This window comes from Lepidothrix coronata, unplaced genomic scaffold (assembly GCF_001604755.1).
Source record: "Lepidothrix coronata isolate B3197 unplaced genomic scaffold, Lepidothrix_coronata-1.0 Scaffold172, whole genome shotgun sequence".
NCBI classification, from domain to species: Eukaryota; Metazoa; Chordata; class Aves; order Passeriformes; family Pipridae; genus Lepidothrix; species Lepidothrix coronata.
This window is the reverse complement of record NW_016690352.1, coordinates 182,425-200,329: the sequence shown is the minus strand read 5'-3', so window position 1 is coordinate 200,329 and position 17,905 is coordinate 182,425. Positions and strand designations below refer to the sequence as shown.

General features: G+C 39.4%; 1 protein-coding gene across 6 annotated transcripts in view; it reads left to right on the top strand.

Moving 5' to 3' along the window:
• KLF12 (Kruppel like factor 12) overlaps positions 1–17,905 on the top strand; it is a 245,102-nt gene that overhangs the window by 92,652 nt on the left and 134,545 nt on the right. For all 6 annotated transcript variants that reach the window (XM_017829993.1, XM_017829995.1, XM_017829994.1 and 3 more), the window contains one exon: positions 3,336–3,425. In XM_017829993.1, coding sequence (XP_017685482.1) covers positions 3,336–3,425 — 90 coding nt within the window. The remainder of the gene's footprint in view (positions 1–3,335; positions 3,426–17,905) is intronic.

Genomic DNA, 17,905 nt, shown 5'->3' with positions numbered 1-17,905 from the left:
TGCCCAGTTTAGGACCTACATTTGCTATGTGCTTTACCTAGGTGGGTCACTGGAGTACACCAGGAGGGTTGAGATGGGAGAATAGAGAAGGAAGGACTGTCACACGAATTTAGGTAACCTTCACCTGGGTGATTTTGGGAGTGGAAGTTAGCTACCACAGTTGATGAAGAGGATTGAGTGAGCCAGGAAGGGGCTGTGGCTTGAATAATTCATTGATTCAATATATCATATCAGCAGTCTCTGCGGGTGGGTCTCATGAGTGTCATCAGTTAACGTGGGGCACTGGAGCAGCCTGGCCTCACTCAGGTGTGGATACTCCATCTGCTTGTCTGACCTTAGAGGCTCCTGGGAGAATTCAATTAACACATTCAGCCTCTGTGAGAATGAGTCAAGCCCCTTTGGCTTAGGTGACAGCCCACTGAATGCAAACCTCGGCAATTACATCCTATTTGCTGCATGGCTTTGAACATACTGTAGTGCAAAACTGGTTATGGCGGGAGAGCGCAGTTGGAAAAGATCAGCTTTCTAGGGCTGAACGTGTTATCCTCGTGTATAGCACACAGACTGGAACTACTTGGCAGTGGCCCCCCAGGATGTGTCACACAATGTACTTCCAGTTATAAATGCAGGAGGGATCAAATAGTTTGGAAAGAATTTACTCCTGTGATTATTGCTACTCTGAATTATGAATTGCCCAAAAGCCAGAGCTGTTCGCAGCCAGAGCATTTGCTCTTCAGACCAGCACTTGAAAGGTTGCTTTTAAGAAATAAGATTTTTAGAGAACAAAAGGGGAAGTGAACACTATGGAAATTTAGTTAAATGTAAATGTGTTAAATGGTACATGAACTAGTCAGGTTTTCATGATTTATCAGTTTTAAACTTCAAAGGCTCTGGTTAGCTTGCATTTTTAAAACTAATGAGTTTATCACAGCCAGTGGGTAAAAATGGTTCAAGTATATCAGCTGTAAATTGGTACAAAGCACTAAAAGGGACATTAGCCTCTAATCAGATTCTAACAGTTCATTAAACCTGCCTTTCCTCCATGGCGCTTTGTCTTCCCCCCTCCTTCAGCTTGTGCCTCCTGTGTAAGCTGGCCTTGTCCCTTTGCTCAGGCGGGTAAGACTTCCTCAGGGACACGATGCAATATCATATTCATTCTTCTTTGTCTATGAGCTAAACAGCCTAAGGGATGCTTCATGATGGTGTATTCCTGATCTTGCTATAAAACTCAGCTGTGCTTCCTATAAATCAAGAAAGGAGAGGAACTGCTTTTTCTTGCAGAATAGGCACTGGGGGAGCCAGGAATGCCACGCTGGGTCCTGCCTTCTTCACCCCACAATGGAACTCAGTGACACTTGAGATCTGCTGCTAATAAGTAAACAGTGCACTGCCCTTCCTGGGAAGAAGGATGTAAAGCCAAGAGCAATTTTATCCAGCTTCTTTGTGGCATTGAAGACCCTCCTGCTTTTTGTCCACCTCATGCCTCAAACACTGAATAAAGATCAAGTTGCACAAAATTATTTGCTCAGAAGACATAGGAAGAACTTTTTTCTTCTTCCTGTATTGTCAAGTCTAAAAAATACAGTAGATGCACAGAAGAAGCGTAGCATGGACTGGGATGTCTCAGTAGCTTGAGTAGTCTTCATTCACACATGTTTGAATGCAGAGGTGTTCCGTTGAAAATGACTCATTTGATCTGAAATTTTATAACTTAAGCATTTAGAGCTTTTTATCAATTACCTAAATCTACTTTTAAAGGAAAAAATAGAGATTGCATTTGCTTATCTGCTTCGTCATTGAGTTCCTGCCTGCCCTGTAGTATCAAACCACGCAGAGTTCAAAGTGAGGACGACAGGGATTTTAAACAGGTCATTTGCTTCTGCTTGTGGCTCCATGTTGGAGCATGAGCATATCAGTTTCCCTGCTTTTCAACATGTTATTTAAATTACAATAAATACAAAAGTAAACAGCTTCTGCAGTACTTATATCCCTGAAAATGAAAGTCCTGGGATGGGGTGTACTAGGAAAAAAGGAAATGTTTATATTTAAGTTTTTAAAATGTGTTTTGGAAGCTTCTTTGGGACAGACCATTTTCCTTAAAATTCCTCTGCAACAACCATGATAAGAAACAGGCATATTACATACTCCTTATGAATAATGGCACCACGCAGTGCTGGACAGATCTGCTGCCTGTGAAACACAGGGGAAAAGTGGTTTTTTCCATTAAGGTGCAGTTACTGAGGAGTACAAGGTAACAGAGTAGAGGTGAGTTTCCAGTTTAGAGTGCTGACTTCCAAACAGGGCATGTAAATAACTGACTGTGAATGAGCCACTTTTAAATGATACGTGCTGTAGTTTTGCTATTTGAAAAATAGCTGTGGCATCTGTGTGTTTCTGTACCACTGACCCAAGGTGTCTGGATTTGTAAGGTCAGGTTCTAACTTGAAGGATAAAATGTCTTTTATTGTCTATATGTTATCCAAACTAAAGCTAAAAGTACTTGCTTTCAAACACCATCATTTGAGCCTTGGCTGGAGTAGAAAATTGACTCAGGTTGAGGTAGTATTTGAACTGAAGGCACAAGAAGTTTTGTATATCTCCATAAATGGCTTCAGCAACAGCAGAATGAGACTTACACAGCGGGGATGTTGATTCAGGGAAGGAAATTTTTCTTCAGCTTGAAGCTCTTGGCATATATTGCCCGTTACTACGTGGACAGTGCATGTTTTTAACATGCTTTTTTTCTCTGTCTCGTGTCAGAGGTGTGTGTGTGGAGATTTTAGTTGACAAATGCTGATAACTTTAAAATACAATGAATGATAAGAATTATGAGGAGTTCTGTTAATTTATAGTGTCTTAATTTATAGTGTGTGTATGTACAGGTCTTCCCTGTAACGTTTCTGAACATAAGTGTATGCTTTCTCTAGGTAATACAGAAGTACAAATGTTTTGATTCAAATCAAGTATACCTAAGTATACTCCCAAAAATTTCAAACGATTTGACATCACTGGTCTCTTTTCCAGTTCTAAAGCAAGGAACTAATATATGTGCACCTGTGTGATTAATTTCAAATTACAAAGTAGTAATTGGAGATGATTTTCCCTTATTGTTTACAGAGACTTAAATCTCTTTTAAGGGCAACTAAAAGTCTAATTTACTTTTTTAACAGAAGCAGTAACTTGGCAGCTCCTCCTTAAAATAACTATTATATCTTTGTTAACTTCATTTCCACTAAAAGAAACTTACTTGTATGGTATCATAGAACTTAAATCAGTGAATTAAAACTAGGTTTTCTTCCTTTTTTTTTTATTAACCTTGTCCTTTTTTGTTTTAGGACATCAGCGCCTTTGAGAACAGAATGTTAATGCTTGATGGGATGCCGGCAGTCAGAGTCAAAACAGAGCTGCTGGAATCTGAGCAAGGGGTAAGAAGAGGTTTGTGTGACCTCACTCTGGTGACCCTTCCCCAGCTTCTCTGTGGTTAGCTGTCCCTCCCATTTTCTTTTCTGCGTTTTTCTTTATTTCCACTGTTCTGGAGCTTATTTTCTTGGGAGTTGTACTGGTGAGATCTAGAACAAAACTCTGCAGAAGACTTACTAAAACTATCTAGGATAGCTGAGATGGTGTTGGTATAATTTTACAACTATAAATAAAAAGGTGCAGTTCAAACAAACAAACAAACAAATAAAAAACAGGAAAAAAAATGGATTTTAGTAAAGAAGCCAAATTCTTATGTCTGGGAAGTCCATGTAAGTGTATTTGCTATTCTGCCTTATTGGGATATTTACGTTACTGTGATTGTTTCAACCTTTATATGCTTGTCCTATCCATTTTCTGTTTATGAAAACCTGCTCTCTCTGGGGTGAAATACACTTGTTTGTCATTAGGATAAGAGGACTAGAACCTTCAGATGGTTAAAGCTGGTATCACATCAGCTGCTGAATACAGGGCGCAGATCATGAATAGGATTTTGAATTTTTTTGCAGAACTTGGCATTGGAGTGATAGGTTTTAGGAAAATGGAAGGGTATTTTCTTGCATATATGGTAATACATCAGTAGTTGTAATTACTGTGAGGGCATATGTATTAAATGGATTTTGTTTTATCATGACAATTTTTTTCCTTGTGTATATCTTGCGTTATCCCAAAGAATCCATGCCACTTTACTAATCTGAAGATGTGCCTTCAACAAGCAGTGTAATAGAAGCAGCAATGCTATTGCCATATAAGGATGGGCTTTTGCCTCCTTCTGTTAGTTGGCTCTTTCCCTTTCTGCTGTTTTCTCAGTTATTTAATTGAGAATTAAAATTATATGGAAGAGAGGGAATTAACTTTCAGGATGACTTAATTTGAAACACTTGCAAGGAAATACCAGGGTATATTTGAGGCTATAAGTTTGAGAGAAAAAAGCTTGACATTTAATCGAGTTTTTGCTCACCTCTCTGCCTTTTTGAGAGCAAGTACCGTCAGAAAATACTCCAATACACTGTAGTTTGAGGGAACGTAAAAACTGAACTATTGTATGAGCCACAATGATGTAAAGACAGATCCCTTAGAGGTAATTTTTTATTATCTTTTGTATGCTTTGCATCATATCTTTGTATGTAACAGAAACATTTCTCTATAGTGTTCAGAAGACAAAAGTTTCACCTGTATCTGCCTTTGTTTAGTTTAAAATAAAATTCTGTGCATGATACATATTGCTGGGTCCTTTATGAAGAATAATTCCTTTAGCAAAGTGTTATTTGATTCTGGAAGACCTTATTTGGTGTCTTAGAAACAGGAAGGAAATGATCGACCTATATAGTTTTTTAATTTCCTTAGAGTTCTTCAGTAAAATTTTATGGACTTCTGTATTAGCAGAAAATGATGTCACTTTTTTTCCAGTGGCTGAGCCATTGGACAGAGAGCTCGGTTTGATTTGGGATTTTATGCACTTTGATACTAATTAAGTAGTGTCTGGTCAAGAGTCTCTGGCACCTTTATGACTCTTCATTAGGGAACAATCAATAAATACAAAATGAATTCTCCAGTTCACTAACAGAGGAGCTGGCCATTAGGATGGCAGTTTTCCAGCAAACAGCTTAAACTCTAAAGAGAGCTGGTTGAAACAGATGTTTAGCATGTGCTTTGGAGACTGTTTTGAATATGTAGATGTTGGTATACATAACAGGGACAAGTGTTTGAAGGATGTGATTACCAAAAACAGCACATGGAGCTGTTTGGGAAGATGAATATCATAACTGGGAAGCATGGAGAGGGAACTAAAGTGTGAAACCAGTAGTATGAATCTGAAATTGTGGTGTCTGTGTGTGTGTTGTTTATAGGGCCCGAAGTCCCTAGAATTGTACCTCCATTGCAGCATATGTGTGTACAGGGAGATGTGATTTCTACTTTGAAAATTTGCAAACTAAGATGACATTTTGAGTCTTCTGAACATAGTGGCCAAAGCTTCATCACTTAGGATGCTGAACACCAGACAAACTTTTCCAAAACCCGTAGAAAAACATCTGGGTTTTTTGCTGTTCCTTCTTGGTATCTGCTCTTGGCTCTAGGTTTGCTGCAAGGGCAAAAGTGAGGCATGGTTTAAGGGTTATGAAAAAAAAAAGTTTCATGTGTGGTTGGGGGATCATGAAGGCTGTGTCAGTTGTGGAGTGGAAGAAACAGGGTCTGGAGTTGGCCTGGGTCTTGACCAGGATGGTGAGTGCTGAGCTGTCAGAACCAGAGAGTGCCAAGTTGTCATGTTTTGCTAATGAAGCTTTGAGATACTGTTGTCTTAGAAGGGCTATGAGACTGCTTTGAATTCCTTCCTCTTTAAATCTGGGCCCATATTTCAAACAAACATCATCTTGATTTAAAAATTGATCATGATGAAGGACCTTCCACAGCTATGCTAGTAATTACCTGTGCTTCTGAAAGCACACACCTTGTTTTTAATCTGACTTTATCCAACATCAGCTTCCAGTGCTTTCCAGTGGCAACAGAAAAACTCCATTGTGGTGATGCGTGAGGATCTCGCTTAACCCTTTGGGACCAGAATATACAGTGTATGATGAAGAGAGTGGGGTTGCTCCTCAGGTTGCTGTTTCACTGTGGGAGACTGTCACGTGTGATAGCTAAGTATTCCAGTCTTGGTGAGTCCTCTGTGTTAATGGTGATGAGTGTTTACAAGGCAATTACCACAAAACTTTCTTGAAACTAAGATTAAATCAACTGTGGATTCCAAGGATATGTGTCTGTTCCTTGTAGGTATATTGAACGCTTCCCTGCAGGACACATGAATATGTCAGTCAGAAAAGGTGTTTTCTCTGTTATTGTGCCTTGGTTACCTGTCTCTTGTAGTTCCAGGGTGGGATTCACAGCAAAGACCTTGCTGGAGGAATTTGGATATTGTTTGGCCATGCGTGCATGCAGCACTGTGTGGGACACCCAGCTGCTCCTTCCTACGGTCCTGGCTCTTGCAGCCTTGGCAGTAGTCTGGCTGCAGCTCAAGTATTGTGTCCGGTTCTGGGCCATTCACTCAAGAAAGACATAGAGATTGAGTTGCTGGAGTGTATCTGAAGAAAGGCAACAGAGCTGATGAAGGGTCTAAAGGATTAATCATATGAAGAACATGTAAGGGAGCTGTGGTTATCTAGCCTGGAGAAAAAGAGGCTCATGGGAGACCCTATTGCTCTCTACAACTACCTGAAAGGAGGTTGTAGCCAGGTGAGAGTTGGTCTCTTCTCTCAGGCAACTAGTGACAGGACAAGAGGAAATGGCCTCAAGCTGTGCTAGGGGAGGTCCAGATTGGATATCAGGAAGAATTTCTTCACTGAAAGGATTGTCAAGTACTGGAATGGACCGCTCAGGGAAGTGGCAGAGTCACCACCCCTGAAGGTGTTCAAGGAATGACTGGATCTGGTATACCTGGTGCTGTGGTGTAGTTGACAGGGTGATGATCTGTCAAAGGTTGTACTGGAGGATCTTGGAAGTCTTTTCCAACCTAATTGATTCTATGATTTTTTGATGAGGGAGCAGCCAGCAGAGGAGGGACTAATCACACAGTGGGCAGTGATTGCATGGAGGCAAGCCTTTGTGCCTGGAGGGACATCAGGGTGCTCGGTCAAATCTCACTTGAGTGCCAGTGCGTCCCATCACCTTCATGTTCCTGGGGTGTCTTGTGCATTACTGCTGTTGGTGAGGCAGAGGTGTGAAAATTTTCTCAGAAGACACTTGATGCTAGCACTGGATTACTGAAAAAGAGTGGGAGTCAAAGGAACCTTGGCTTCAAGACCATAAAGAGATGAGTGATGCCCTACATCTCTGCTTCAGATCAGAATTGACATAATGATGTTACATGTACCATGCTGGCTTGGTGAATTACTTCAGCATATGGCATGATCACAGGGTCTAAGTCCATTTTTGCTCCAAGGTTTCAATTTATTTAATGAATTTATTTGATAAATTAGAGTTTAATGATTAAATGATGTGTTTATCCTAGGACTTTATTAAAAGCCTTTTTTTGAAATTCATGTGGCTCTTCATAGTTTGTGAACCAGTAACCCATCAACCTATTGACTTGATCAGTAGAAAATACCCCTGCTTAGCAATCTTGGTAAAGTGAACAATGAGCACTGCTAAACTTGGGCAACACAGAAATAAGAATCAAAGAAGGAACATTCTCTTTCCTTTTACACCTACTCCACTAAAATGGAAGCACAATAGGAGGAAAAAAACCACCAGGTTTTAACCTTAAGTTAGTTTTTCACTTACCTTTTGTGGCATACAGCTGCAGTGAAATAAGCACCATCTGCCTGTGTGCGTTTCATTAACCAGAAATTCATCTTCCCTGGGATGCTCTGAGTAACTTGATCTTCACCACCTATTGTCTCTTGACTACGTGTGGTGGTAGTAGAAGGTCACCCATGATGTAGATGAGAACCAGGACAGAGCAAATCCTTAAGCAGAGACTAGCATTTTCTGCTGTATTTGGATATCAAGCCAGGCAATCAATCCATTATATTTCTGGTTTTCCTATTGGAGTCTTCAGTCTTTTTTTCAAGAGAGGTTAAGTAGAATGTAAGGTTCTTCCCTATGCTTTGTGCGTAACCTCCGGGATCTTTAACTTCCTTATTAGGAGAGACTTTGTTTTGTTTCACTATTTGTGTTTGGGTGCTCTGTGCCCAAACCTGGGTTGATATCCCTGAAAAGTTTCTACTGCACAAGTGTTACATATCTAGACCAAGTGAAGGTGGAATTAAAATGCAATACAGCAGAAGGATTAAATGAACAAAAAAAGTGTAGTCCAGCTGAGGTTTTAGGGTAGCCTTGGGAGAATGAAACTGCAAGCTACTCCTACTGCAAAGCAGCCCAGTCTCTAGCTGAGGCTGAAAGGAAATTGGAGCTGACATTTCAGCTCTGCCCAGTGCACCAGATCTCTGGAGCCTGTGACTAGAGAACAGGTGGGCAGGACTCTGCAACTGCAGCCTGTGTCGATGCAGTGAAGACAAACCTTTACCAACCCAGATTTAAAGGACACTGAATTCAAGTTAGGTCATGGTAGGAGAATGGGATTTAGGCAGTCCATAAGGAGACATGCCTTATGAGATAAAGGTTACTAGGCAGATTTGGAACAAAGAAGTATTTACAAGGGAAATCTCTTTGCTTTGGAAAAAGTTAAAACAGTTCCGCATTGTTTTATCGTTGCCAGTTTAGAATAGTTTAATGATTTTTAGAAGGCCATCAGCATTAGCCAGAACAGATGCTTATTTTTCCAGTGAGCTACTATCCTTAATTTCCACAGGAGATTTAATGCAGACTATTGTTTGAGGCTTCAGGAAGACACAGTGCTGCTTTAATGACTTTATCACAAATGAAAAAACTACATTACATAAAAGATATCACATTGCCCTTTAACAAGTCTTCGTTATTATCTCCCCTACTGTGGAACAGGAGCTAGCATTGCTAATAAATTGGTAGAATTACTTTAGAAATGTGAATTTACTTATCATTTAATATCCTCCAGTGACCTACAGCTTTAGATCTTTCAATCTGCAGTAAAATCTTTGTCTGTCAGTTGCCAGCTTCAGAAAAGGGTGCGAAGAAGGTGTTCCCACCCCATGAGGCTGGAGTTGGGGCTCTTCAGCAGTAAGAAAAAAAATCTTCAGTCTTTGGCTGTGCCAAAAATTATTTTGAGAAGTAATATTTCTCACTGTAAAAATGTACAGAGGCTGGATTAATTTAATCGGTAATAGAGACTGGGCAGTGAATTTATTAGCTAGTGGCTACTATCAAGAAATTAGGATGGATAGTGTTGGCTGGCTTCAGCGTGAAGTCTGAAAGTTTTGATCATTGCAAGATTTGGTCCAGTTTCTAAAAACTGGTAAATGTGTCTGACTTAGATGTGTAAAGCTGCACTTTCTGACGTATTTGCTGAGTGGGGCCATAAGCTTTTGTTAAAAGGAGATATAAATGTGGGACTTATGTCCCACAATTAGTCCTCAAATAGAGAGGATAATGAACCACTAATTTTCATCAGTCTTTTTGTTTCCAGATCTGCAGTCTCATCTGTTTCTTTGCCTGCGTTTTGTCCTCTGAAATTATTAGTGGAAGATTATATATCTTCTTGTGAATTCTCCTCCTAATTCTTCTTGATCTGCCTCCATTCCAATCCCTTATCATGACTGAATTATGAAAAGAAATGGCTAAAATGACAAAACCCTTTAACAAGCCAATATTGTTCTCTGTGTCTTTTATCTCCAGCAAAATTATCTTGTTGTCTCATATCTCAAGAATGCCATTCATCCCTATGTTGTTATATACATAAACACGTTCCACCTCAGCCTGGGTAATAGTAACATAAATCTGTTTTATTTTTAAAGATTTCCAAAAATACGTATTCAAATTCAGTTGGGTATAGTCTCAATAGCAAAGCTTGCTCCATGACTGTATGGGAAACTGTTTTGCAATGATTCATTCAGCTTATGTACATTCTTTGTATTAGCAGAAGAAGGAGAACTTCTTGTATTTGCTGTTGTAATTTGTGAATCTCTGCTTCATTCAAATAATTATTTTTTTTTCTGAATTTCTTAAAGTTTAGCATGACTGATTTGGGGAAATAAATGGCACATGTATCAAACTCTTCTGCAAAGAAAGCCCTTCATATCTGCTATTGGTTTTCTTTATCTTGCAACAGACAACACTTAAGGAATGTTATTGAGATGTTAGAAACACAGCTAGTATGATTCATTAGTTGCTTTACAGTCATAAATATAGGATATTTTTCTGAAAGAGATCAGGATCTGACCCGAAAACCAGTAAGGACCTAACCTACAGGGCATGATACAAAGTTAGGTGAGATGTACCTAAGGAGATACAGCCTTGTTTCCTTGCACTGCATCAGGAGATGATGAATACTGGTACTGTTTCACATTGAGTGGAAGCTTGCATGAAGAATAAAAGGTAGCCATCTCCTACAATTTTGCTGTCATCCTGGCGTTCCTGCTGAATCCCTTGCCAGTGACTCAATGACATTGGGAAGAGTAGGGTCAACCGATCACTGATCCAAGAAAAACCTAACCCAAAAGGAGAAAGGGAATGGCGCTATTTGCCGTGCAAGTCACACTATTAGCAAATCATGGATGTCCTCTATTCTGTGGAGAGGGGAAAGAAAGGTGAGAAGAAGATCATGGGTGCTGCTTTTGACAGGAGTGTGTGATTGGAACTTGTGAATTGTATCTGAAGCTATGTCCTGAGACATCTCTACTACTTCTGGGACCCAAACTGCCTATTCTGGGCATGTCTCTGCACTGCTGCATTGATGAAAACTGCATATTTCAGTATTTCACATGTTCCATATACCTTTTGAAGTCATCTTCTGTGTAGAGAGCCAAGGGGTTTTATCATGGTTGTAGGTGTGGTCTCCTTATTTGTTGTTGTTGTTTGTTTTGTTTTGTTTTGTTTTGTTTTCTCTTCAGGGATCAGACTCAAAAGTCCGATATAAAGGTAATAGATTTAAGACTAATAGGAAATGATAGCTTAACTAGCTCAGTGAGCACACTTGCCAGGCAGCTTTTGCCAAATTAACCGAGATTGCAGCGAGAAAATGCAGGTGGGTTTGTAAGACTATGATGCTGTCTGAAATTCATACTAAAAGAAGGATCCCAGATCCTCTGAGACTTAATTTACTGACCACTGTCTGCCATTGCTTTCCTTTCCTAAGCAGCTAAGTTTGCTGTTGCGGAGCACAGCAGGGAATGTGCTCCTTATTCTGTCTGGTATCATTTGTTGTATGTATGCGAGGAACGGGGGCATTTTCAGTTGTGTGGGAGGACTTAATTGTGTGAGGCACTGTACCAATAAAGGGTGGTCCCTGGTATCTTGGTTTAATTAATCAGAAGGTTAGACACTGTTTTAATGGCCATCTTCAGAAAATAGTGATTGTGTGTATTAGGAATTTAGCAGCAAGTGTAAAGGTGTGATGCAGAGGAAGATCTCTGCTCTAAACAGCTTGTGTTTAGCCAACAGTGCCATGCACAAAAGAGGTTTCCTATATCTATAGTGATAGAAGGGCAACAAGAAGATGATTTCACTTACTAGAAAATTAGGTTTCATGAAAATGTATTTGGTAGATGAAAAGGATAATATTTTATCTACAAGTCTGGAAAAAGTTTCAAAGGGAATGTACGATATTACTCAGAAATTAACATGGCTTAATATTGTTACAGTTCTATAGAAAAATCACAGTTATATAATATATGTTAAATACATTAATTGGTAAGTTTTATGTGCTTATATAGACTGAAAAAATAATGTTGCGTTTGGGAGAAGGAAAGTCAACCCTTTGATTTGAGCATAGTACTGAAGTGCATTGTGAGATTATAGTTTGGTTGCCTTCTATCCCCAGTCAGTTATTTTGTTAGCTCACCTTCAAGCCAGTCTGCTTTTTTGATGATGTATAACCTCTCAGCTTGCTCTCCGGCCAGAGTTTATGATGGGAATCTCCTTTAAGATTTGCACAGTTGAAAGACTAGGCATAAAGAAAAACAAACATGATACATACAAGCTCTGTATCGTTTGGTTCCTGTGAATTTCTAAATCCACATTTTAGGTTGAAAATTTATTCTTTTATAAAGATGCAAAAGATCAGCATTTCCATTACTGCACTAAAGAAATAAATGAAAATGTAACAAAATGAAACAAAACCAAACCCAAACCCAAACCAAACAAAAGTAAGAAAAATTTTCAACTATCAAAATATCTACAATTAATGTAATTCCTCCCAGTAACCCCAGTTCCAATGACTCTTGTGTGTGCTGTATGTTCATTTTCTTTCATGTTCATTCTTTGGGGAATCCAATATTCACAGTTTAACTGTAATTTCGATTGAGTTTGCAATCCTAATTAAGGAACTAGTCAAGTATGGATTTTTGCTCATATGCATCCTGCCAGGAAGGTATTAATGCTGTAGTCACAGAAGCTCAGAGCATGCCATGTATCAGCTGGTATACAGCAGTGAATTCTAAAATCCTATTGCACTTCTGCCTCGAAATTCATCACAGGTCTCTGTTGTTTCATGTCACAGTGCAGTGCAATTCTAAGATACAGTAATGTGCATTTTAGACTTCATGCAAAACAATTATTGGCATATAAAAAGCCGTTACCTTCTCATCTGGTGACTTACCTGATTGGGCATCCAAAGTTCAATTTAGGTTGCAACAGTGAAATTCAGTAGGTTGCAGTCATAGTCCCTCTGTTCCTATTAAGAAACTGAGGAGGGTGAGTTAGGCTATCCTGCTTTTATTATCAAGAAAACTATCTTGAACTACCTCACATTTACCTCCATCTATGATTAGGTATATGGATGGATAGTGGAGACCTGCTGATGCATGGCAGCTTCTTTGTGGTTCTGAGTTACATATACAAAATGTTTTCCATTGAAACATCTTGGTGAAATAATTGTGAATCACAAAATCTTTACATTATTTAGCTAGGAGAAAAGTTAATCATTACATTTCATCTTGTTCTACTCACCAGTGAGTTTAATGGATTTTTTTGTTTGTTTTAATGCTCATTAGAGTAGTCACTTTGTTATGGCAGTCTACATTTTTTTCATCGGGGCACATTGGTATGTTCAGAGTGGAAGAGAAGTGGAAGTGACTAGGCTCTTGTCCTTTCCCTTTGTTTTGGCTCAGGGTGAAGTGAAATCTTCTATATTCCTGATTCTCAGTTGGATAATTGCTATACTTTATTTCTTTATGGACACTTGAAGCGAGAAGTATTGTGTAAGTGTGCATTGTTATTATATTTTTATTACATGTCAACTAGCCTTAGAAAAATAAGCATAAGCTAATATAACTCAATAATTTACAGTATCACAGAACACTTCAGCAGCATGAGACAAATGCTCTTATGTTAGTATCAAAATTATTTTAGTTCTTGTTGGTTGTTATGAGAAAGGATTCCTTATAGTTTTCACTTGTTTGTTGATGTTCTTTTAGCTCTTCTTTTCTATTGGAGATTGCCTTATAAATAGTCTTTTTAATGTATATTTTACTCTTGTTCTGTATCCTGCTGGGGAAGTACTGAAAGAGCTGTATATATTTTTTAGCATCATTGGCTTTTTTCCTTATTTCTCCCTGTGGAGATGAGCTCTTACATAAATTACTTTAAGGATTCTATGTTCTTGATTTTTTTAAAAAAAAATTTTTTAATTCCATTTCTTCACAATCTCCCCCACCCCACCCCCATTTCACACTGGGAGATAAGTATTTGATAAATGGTTATTTAGGGGGTATCTGCTTTCACAAACATCCTTTTATAGATGTTGTTATTCCTTGATTACATCATTTAAATGTACCAGAAAACCATAGGAACAATAGGCAAAAAAAGTCAGCAGCAACAGAAGGTGGTGTTTGTCCTCCCCTTCCTGCGCAGGTCACTGTTCATGCTTGCCATTGCCCAAGGACAGAGCCCAAGCAGACAAGGATGGTAAGACCCAGCTCATGGCGGTGGGCAGGGAACAAGGAAGAGGAAAGGTGCTGGGCATGCAATGGAAGAAGGATAGGTGGTCTTCCCAAGCGAGTCTTGTTCATGGAAAAGATATGTCAGATCAGCATCCCCAGCCCTGTCTCCTCCAAATACCTCCATTCCCCTTGTTCCTGGGGGGAACACCAGCCATGCAGATGTCACATGCATCTTGCCTCCTTTGGCTCTGTTGACATTTGTAGCTCACTTCCTACTTTCATAATGTACACTAGAGATAATATTGATACCAAGACTTAATTTGGCTTTGATCTTCTTCTGTGATGCTGTATCTGCAGCTTATGTCATTGCAGTAGGTGAATTACTGGAAATTCCATAGCAATTATGGCAGTCTGTCCTTGGAAGACAGCAGCATCACCCTCTCCTATCAGGGTTACAGATATGCTTGGTTATGTTTTGAATACTGTAGATGCCCTTTCACAACATTTTTCACTATCTTTGATAGCTTTTTGCCAGATAGATGGTTTTGATACAGCCTTTGATACAGGTCATATTCTGGCTTGGTAGTTCTCAAGTACTGGATGCCTGGTGGTTCTGAATGTTTTTGTGTTCACTTTGCTGGATTTCTTTGGTGATCTTCCTCTTTTAATTGTTAACAGCTGTTTGTGAACAGGAAGGTGTAAACTGATGAAAGATCAGTTGAGAGCTTCTGTTTTGCACTGTGGAACAGGGAATTCTTGGTGAGGAGGGACAGCTGTTGACTGAGAAAGGAAAGATATGATTGGGCACTGTTAGCGATATCAAATGCTTTATCCTGGGTGAATCCAAGCTGATTGTTCCTCCTCACCTTCTCCTCTTTCATGGTGCCCAGAAGTCTTTTCCCAGGGCACTCATTCTGTGATTTTTCTGTGGACCAAAGGGAGGCTCAGTGGTCTGTAGTGCCTCAGATCAACCTTCTGGACTTCTCTGAAGAAGGGGGCACCATTTGCTTTCTTCTAGTTATTGGGAATCTCTCATGGTTTATAGCACCACTGACAGGCAGTAGAGAAAGGTGCTGAAGGGATATCAGTGAGCTGTCCCAGTGCCTGTGCATGGAGGCCTGTGGGATCCATGGGCTTGTGTGGGTTCATTTTTTCTCAAGTAATTCCTGGGATTTAGTCCTTGTTCGTGACTGGTGGTTTTTCACCTTGAACCTTGTTTGTAAGCATGAAGGCATACAGGTGAAGGCTGATGGAGAGAAGACAGTGGGGTACCTTGGCCTTACCTTGTCAATAACTTGCCCCTTTCAGCCACCAACGTGTATTTTCCTTGTTCATCCTTTTACTGCTGATATAGTGGTAGAAATTCTTGTTGCCTTTGATACGTACTCCCTGCAAGTCTGAACTCCAGGTGGGCTTTGGCTTTCCAAACACTATCCCTGCTTACCTCTGTGATATTTTTGTGTTCATCCATTGCTTGATCCTCTTGCTATACTGCCTTTTTGTGCAGGAGCCCCATGATGTGTTTCATGTCTGCCAAACTGGTCTCCCGATGCTTGATTTTCTGAGTGGTTACATACACTAGTCTTGCACTTTGATGTCCTTAAAGATCTTCCAGTTCTCCTGTGCTCTTTGACCTTTTTAGAGATACCTCCCATGGGATGCCACTTAGTTCCCCAAAAACTTCTGCTCTCCTGTATCTGAGGGTCTAGATTGGTCTGGACTAGGTGTTTGTTTCTACCATTCTTTCCTCACTCTCCTCAGGTTCTCAAACTCCATTGCTTAAAGGTCATTACACCAAAGCTACCACTGATTACCACAGCTCCACCTCTTCTTCCTTCCATGTGAACAGTGGTCATTTTGGTTTTTCCATATGGGAAATTATAAGAACACTGGAATGAACACAGTGTATCTGATGAAAGGTTCTTCTCACTCATACCATGGTAGCTCTTGGCAGGTACTTACAGAAAGTGCAAGCAAAAAGCAAGCATACAGCAATACTGCCCTGGTATCTGTCAGTGTGCAGACTGGAGACCATATGAGCAGAAGCTGACCTTTCGTATTGCAAATTTTCACTGCTCTTTGAGCTCCACAGTGATTTTCCTGATAACCAGAGGCTGTAGTGTAGGTTTTGACCTGTAAAACCGTAAACTGTCTTGCACCTCTGTACTGCCATCCTGAGACTACAGTAGGAGCTTACAATGATAGGACGGTGGTGGCAGCAAGAACATTTCCCGTGACAGACTCTTGATGTATTTTTCCCATTAGTCATTGTGGAACAGAATTGTGGATTTTTAGAGAGTCCATATGATGAGGTTTCTGGAAGCTATGGTGTTGAGAACATTGTGATGCACAAAAGATTTTGTTTTTGTTCCTTTATCTACTGGGTATTGTGGAACAATGCTGTGTGATAACTTCATGGTACTATAAACCTTATGTTTAATAGAATAATTAGGGCTTTTATACGAATATGTTGTTGTATTGTTGAATAAAAATCAGATAAAGTACTGACATTATTGAGAGCTTTCAACAGAAAAACGTCCCTTGTGGAAGCAGTAGTGACCTGGGCTGTAATTTTTATGGCAGAACATCAATTTGGGAAGCTTCTGTCCACTGTTAACTCTTCTATGGTTGTGGGAGTTCAGATGTGTGCAAGAATGTGCCCTAAACCAGGAAAAAAAGAGGGAAAAAACCTAAAACACCTTCAAGAGTTTTTTTCTCTGAATTCAAGTTATTTCACAGATTCAGGTGTAGGTATAAACTGATTAAAGTGTTAGATCTGCAACATTCACAGTTCTGTGTGTTCCACAGGTTAAAACATGCTGTGCAAACGTGGCACAAAAAACAGTATAGATTTTCATGATAGAAAACTTCTAAAATAGCATATAGAAATAGAATAGGAGCCAAAATGTTCTGATTGACTTCTGAATGGTATTCATTTTTACAGAATAAATTAAAAAAAATCCGATGTGGAAAGGTAAATATTACTTACGTCTGTTCTTGGAAAACAGATTATAGTTTGGCTTGTTGAAGCTTGAGTTTGTAGCCTTTGTTGCTATACATATTAGTTTTCATGAATAGATTTAGGCTGAATGACTTGTCTGGGACATGAAATATGCTCACCTTTCCACATTTTTTTTTTCCTGAATAACCCTTCATACTATTGATGGAATAAAGAGGCAGTTTAAGACAGCTGTTAACATAAAATAAGTATGTATGTTGTTAGTATTCAATACCCAAATGTTAATTTATTCTTAGGTTAAAATTCCATAAGTGCTTCTAGCCTGAAAAGAGGGCTCCTTGAGTTTCATCACAAGTTCACTGTGTAGATTGTGACCTTATTGTTGTCAGAAAAGGATCAAAAATTTATTAAAGGCTGAACAATAAAATAGCTGCCTTATCTAGAAATTTGGTAGCTTTAAATGGATAATGGAGAAACACTTGCAGCTTCCCGTACAGTGATATTTGCAAGTTTGTGTCTGCAAACCCAGAGTTGAAAAGAAACAAAATGGTGCTCAAAGTATCATAGAATCATTAAGATTGAAAAAGACCTCCAAGATCAAGTCTAATCTTTGACCTAATACCACTAAGTGCTCTAAACCACATTGTGGAGTGCCATGTCTGCTTGTTTTTGGAACACTTCCGGGGATGATGACTCTGCCACTTTTCTGGGGAGCCTGTTCCAATGCTTAACCAATTTCTCTGAAGAACTTTTTCCTAATATCCAACCTGATAAAGTAAATCCAAGTCACATATGCAGAGTATGAAATACCTGGACCATAGTGGAAAGCATGCTGTGGGCTTGTTCTTGGAAGGTACTGAATATTAAGGATTCAGCAGAGAATGTAAATATCTTAGTTTTTAAGAACAGAAGGGCTTCTGTTACTTTCTCATGGCACTGACTCAGGGCCAGGGTACCATGAAGGAACCTTAACTCTATAAAAACTGCTACCATAATCTCT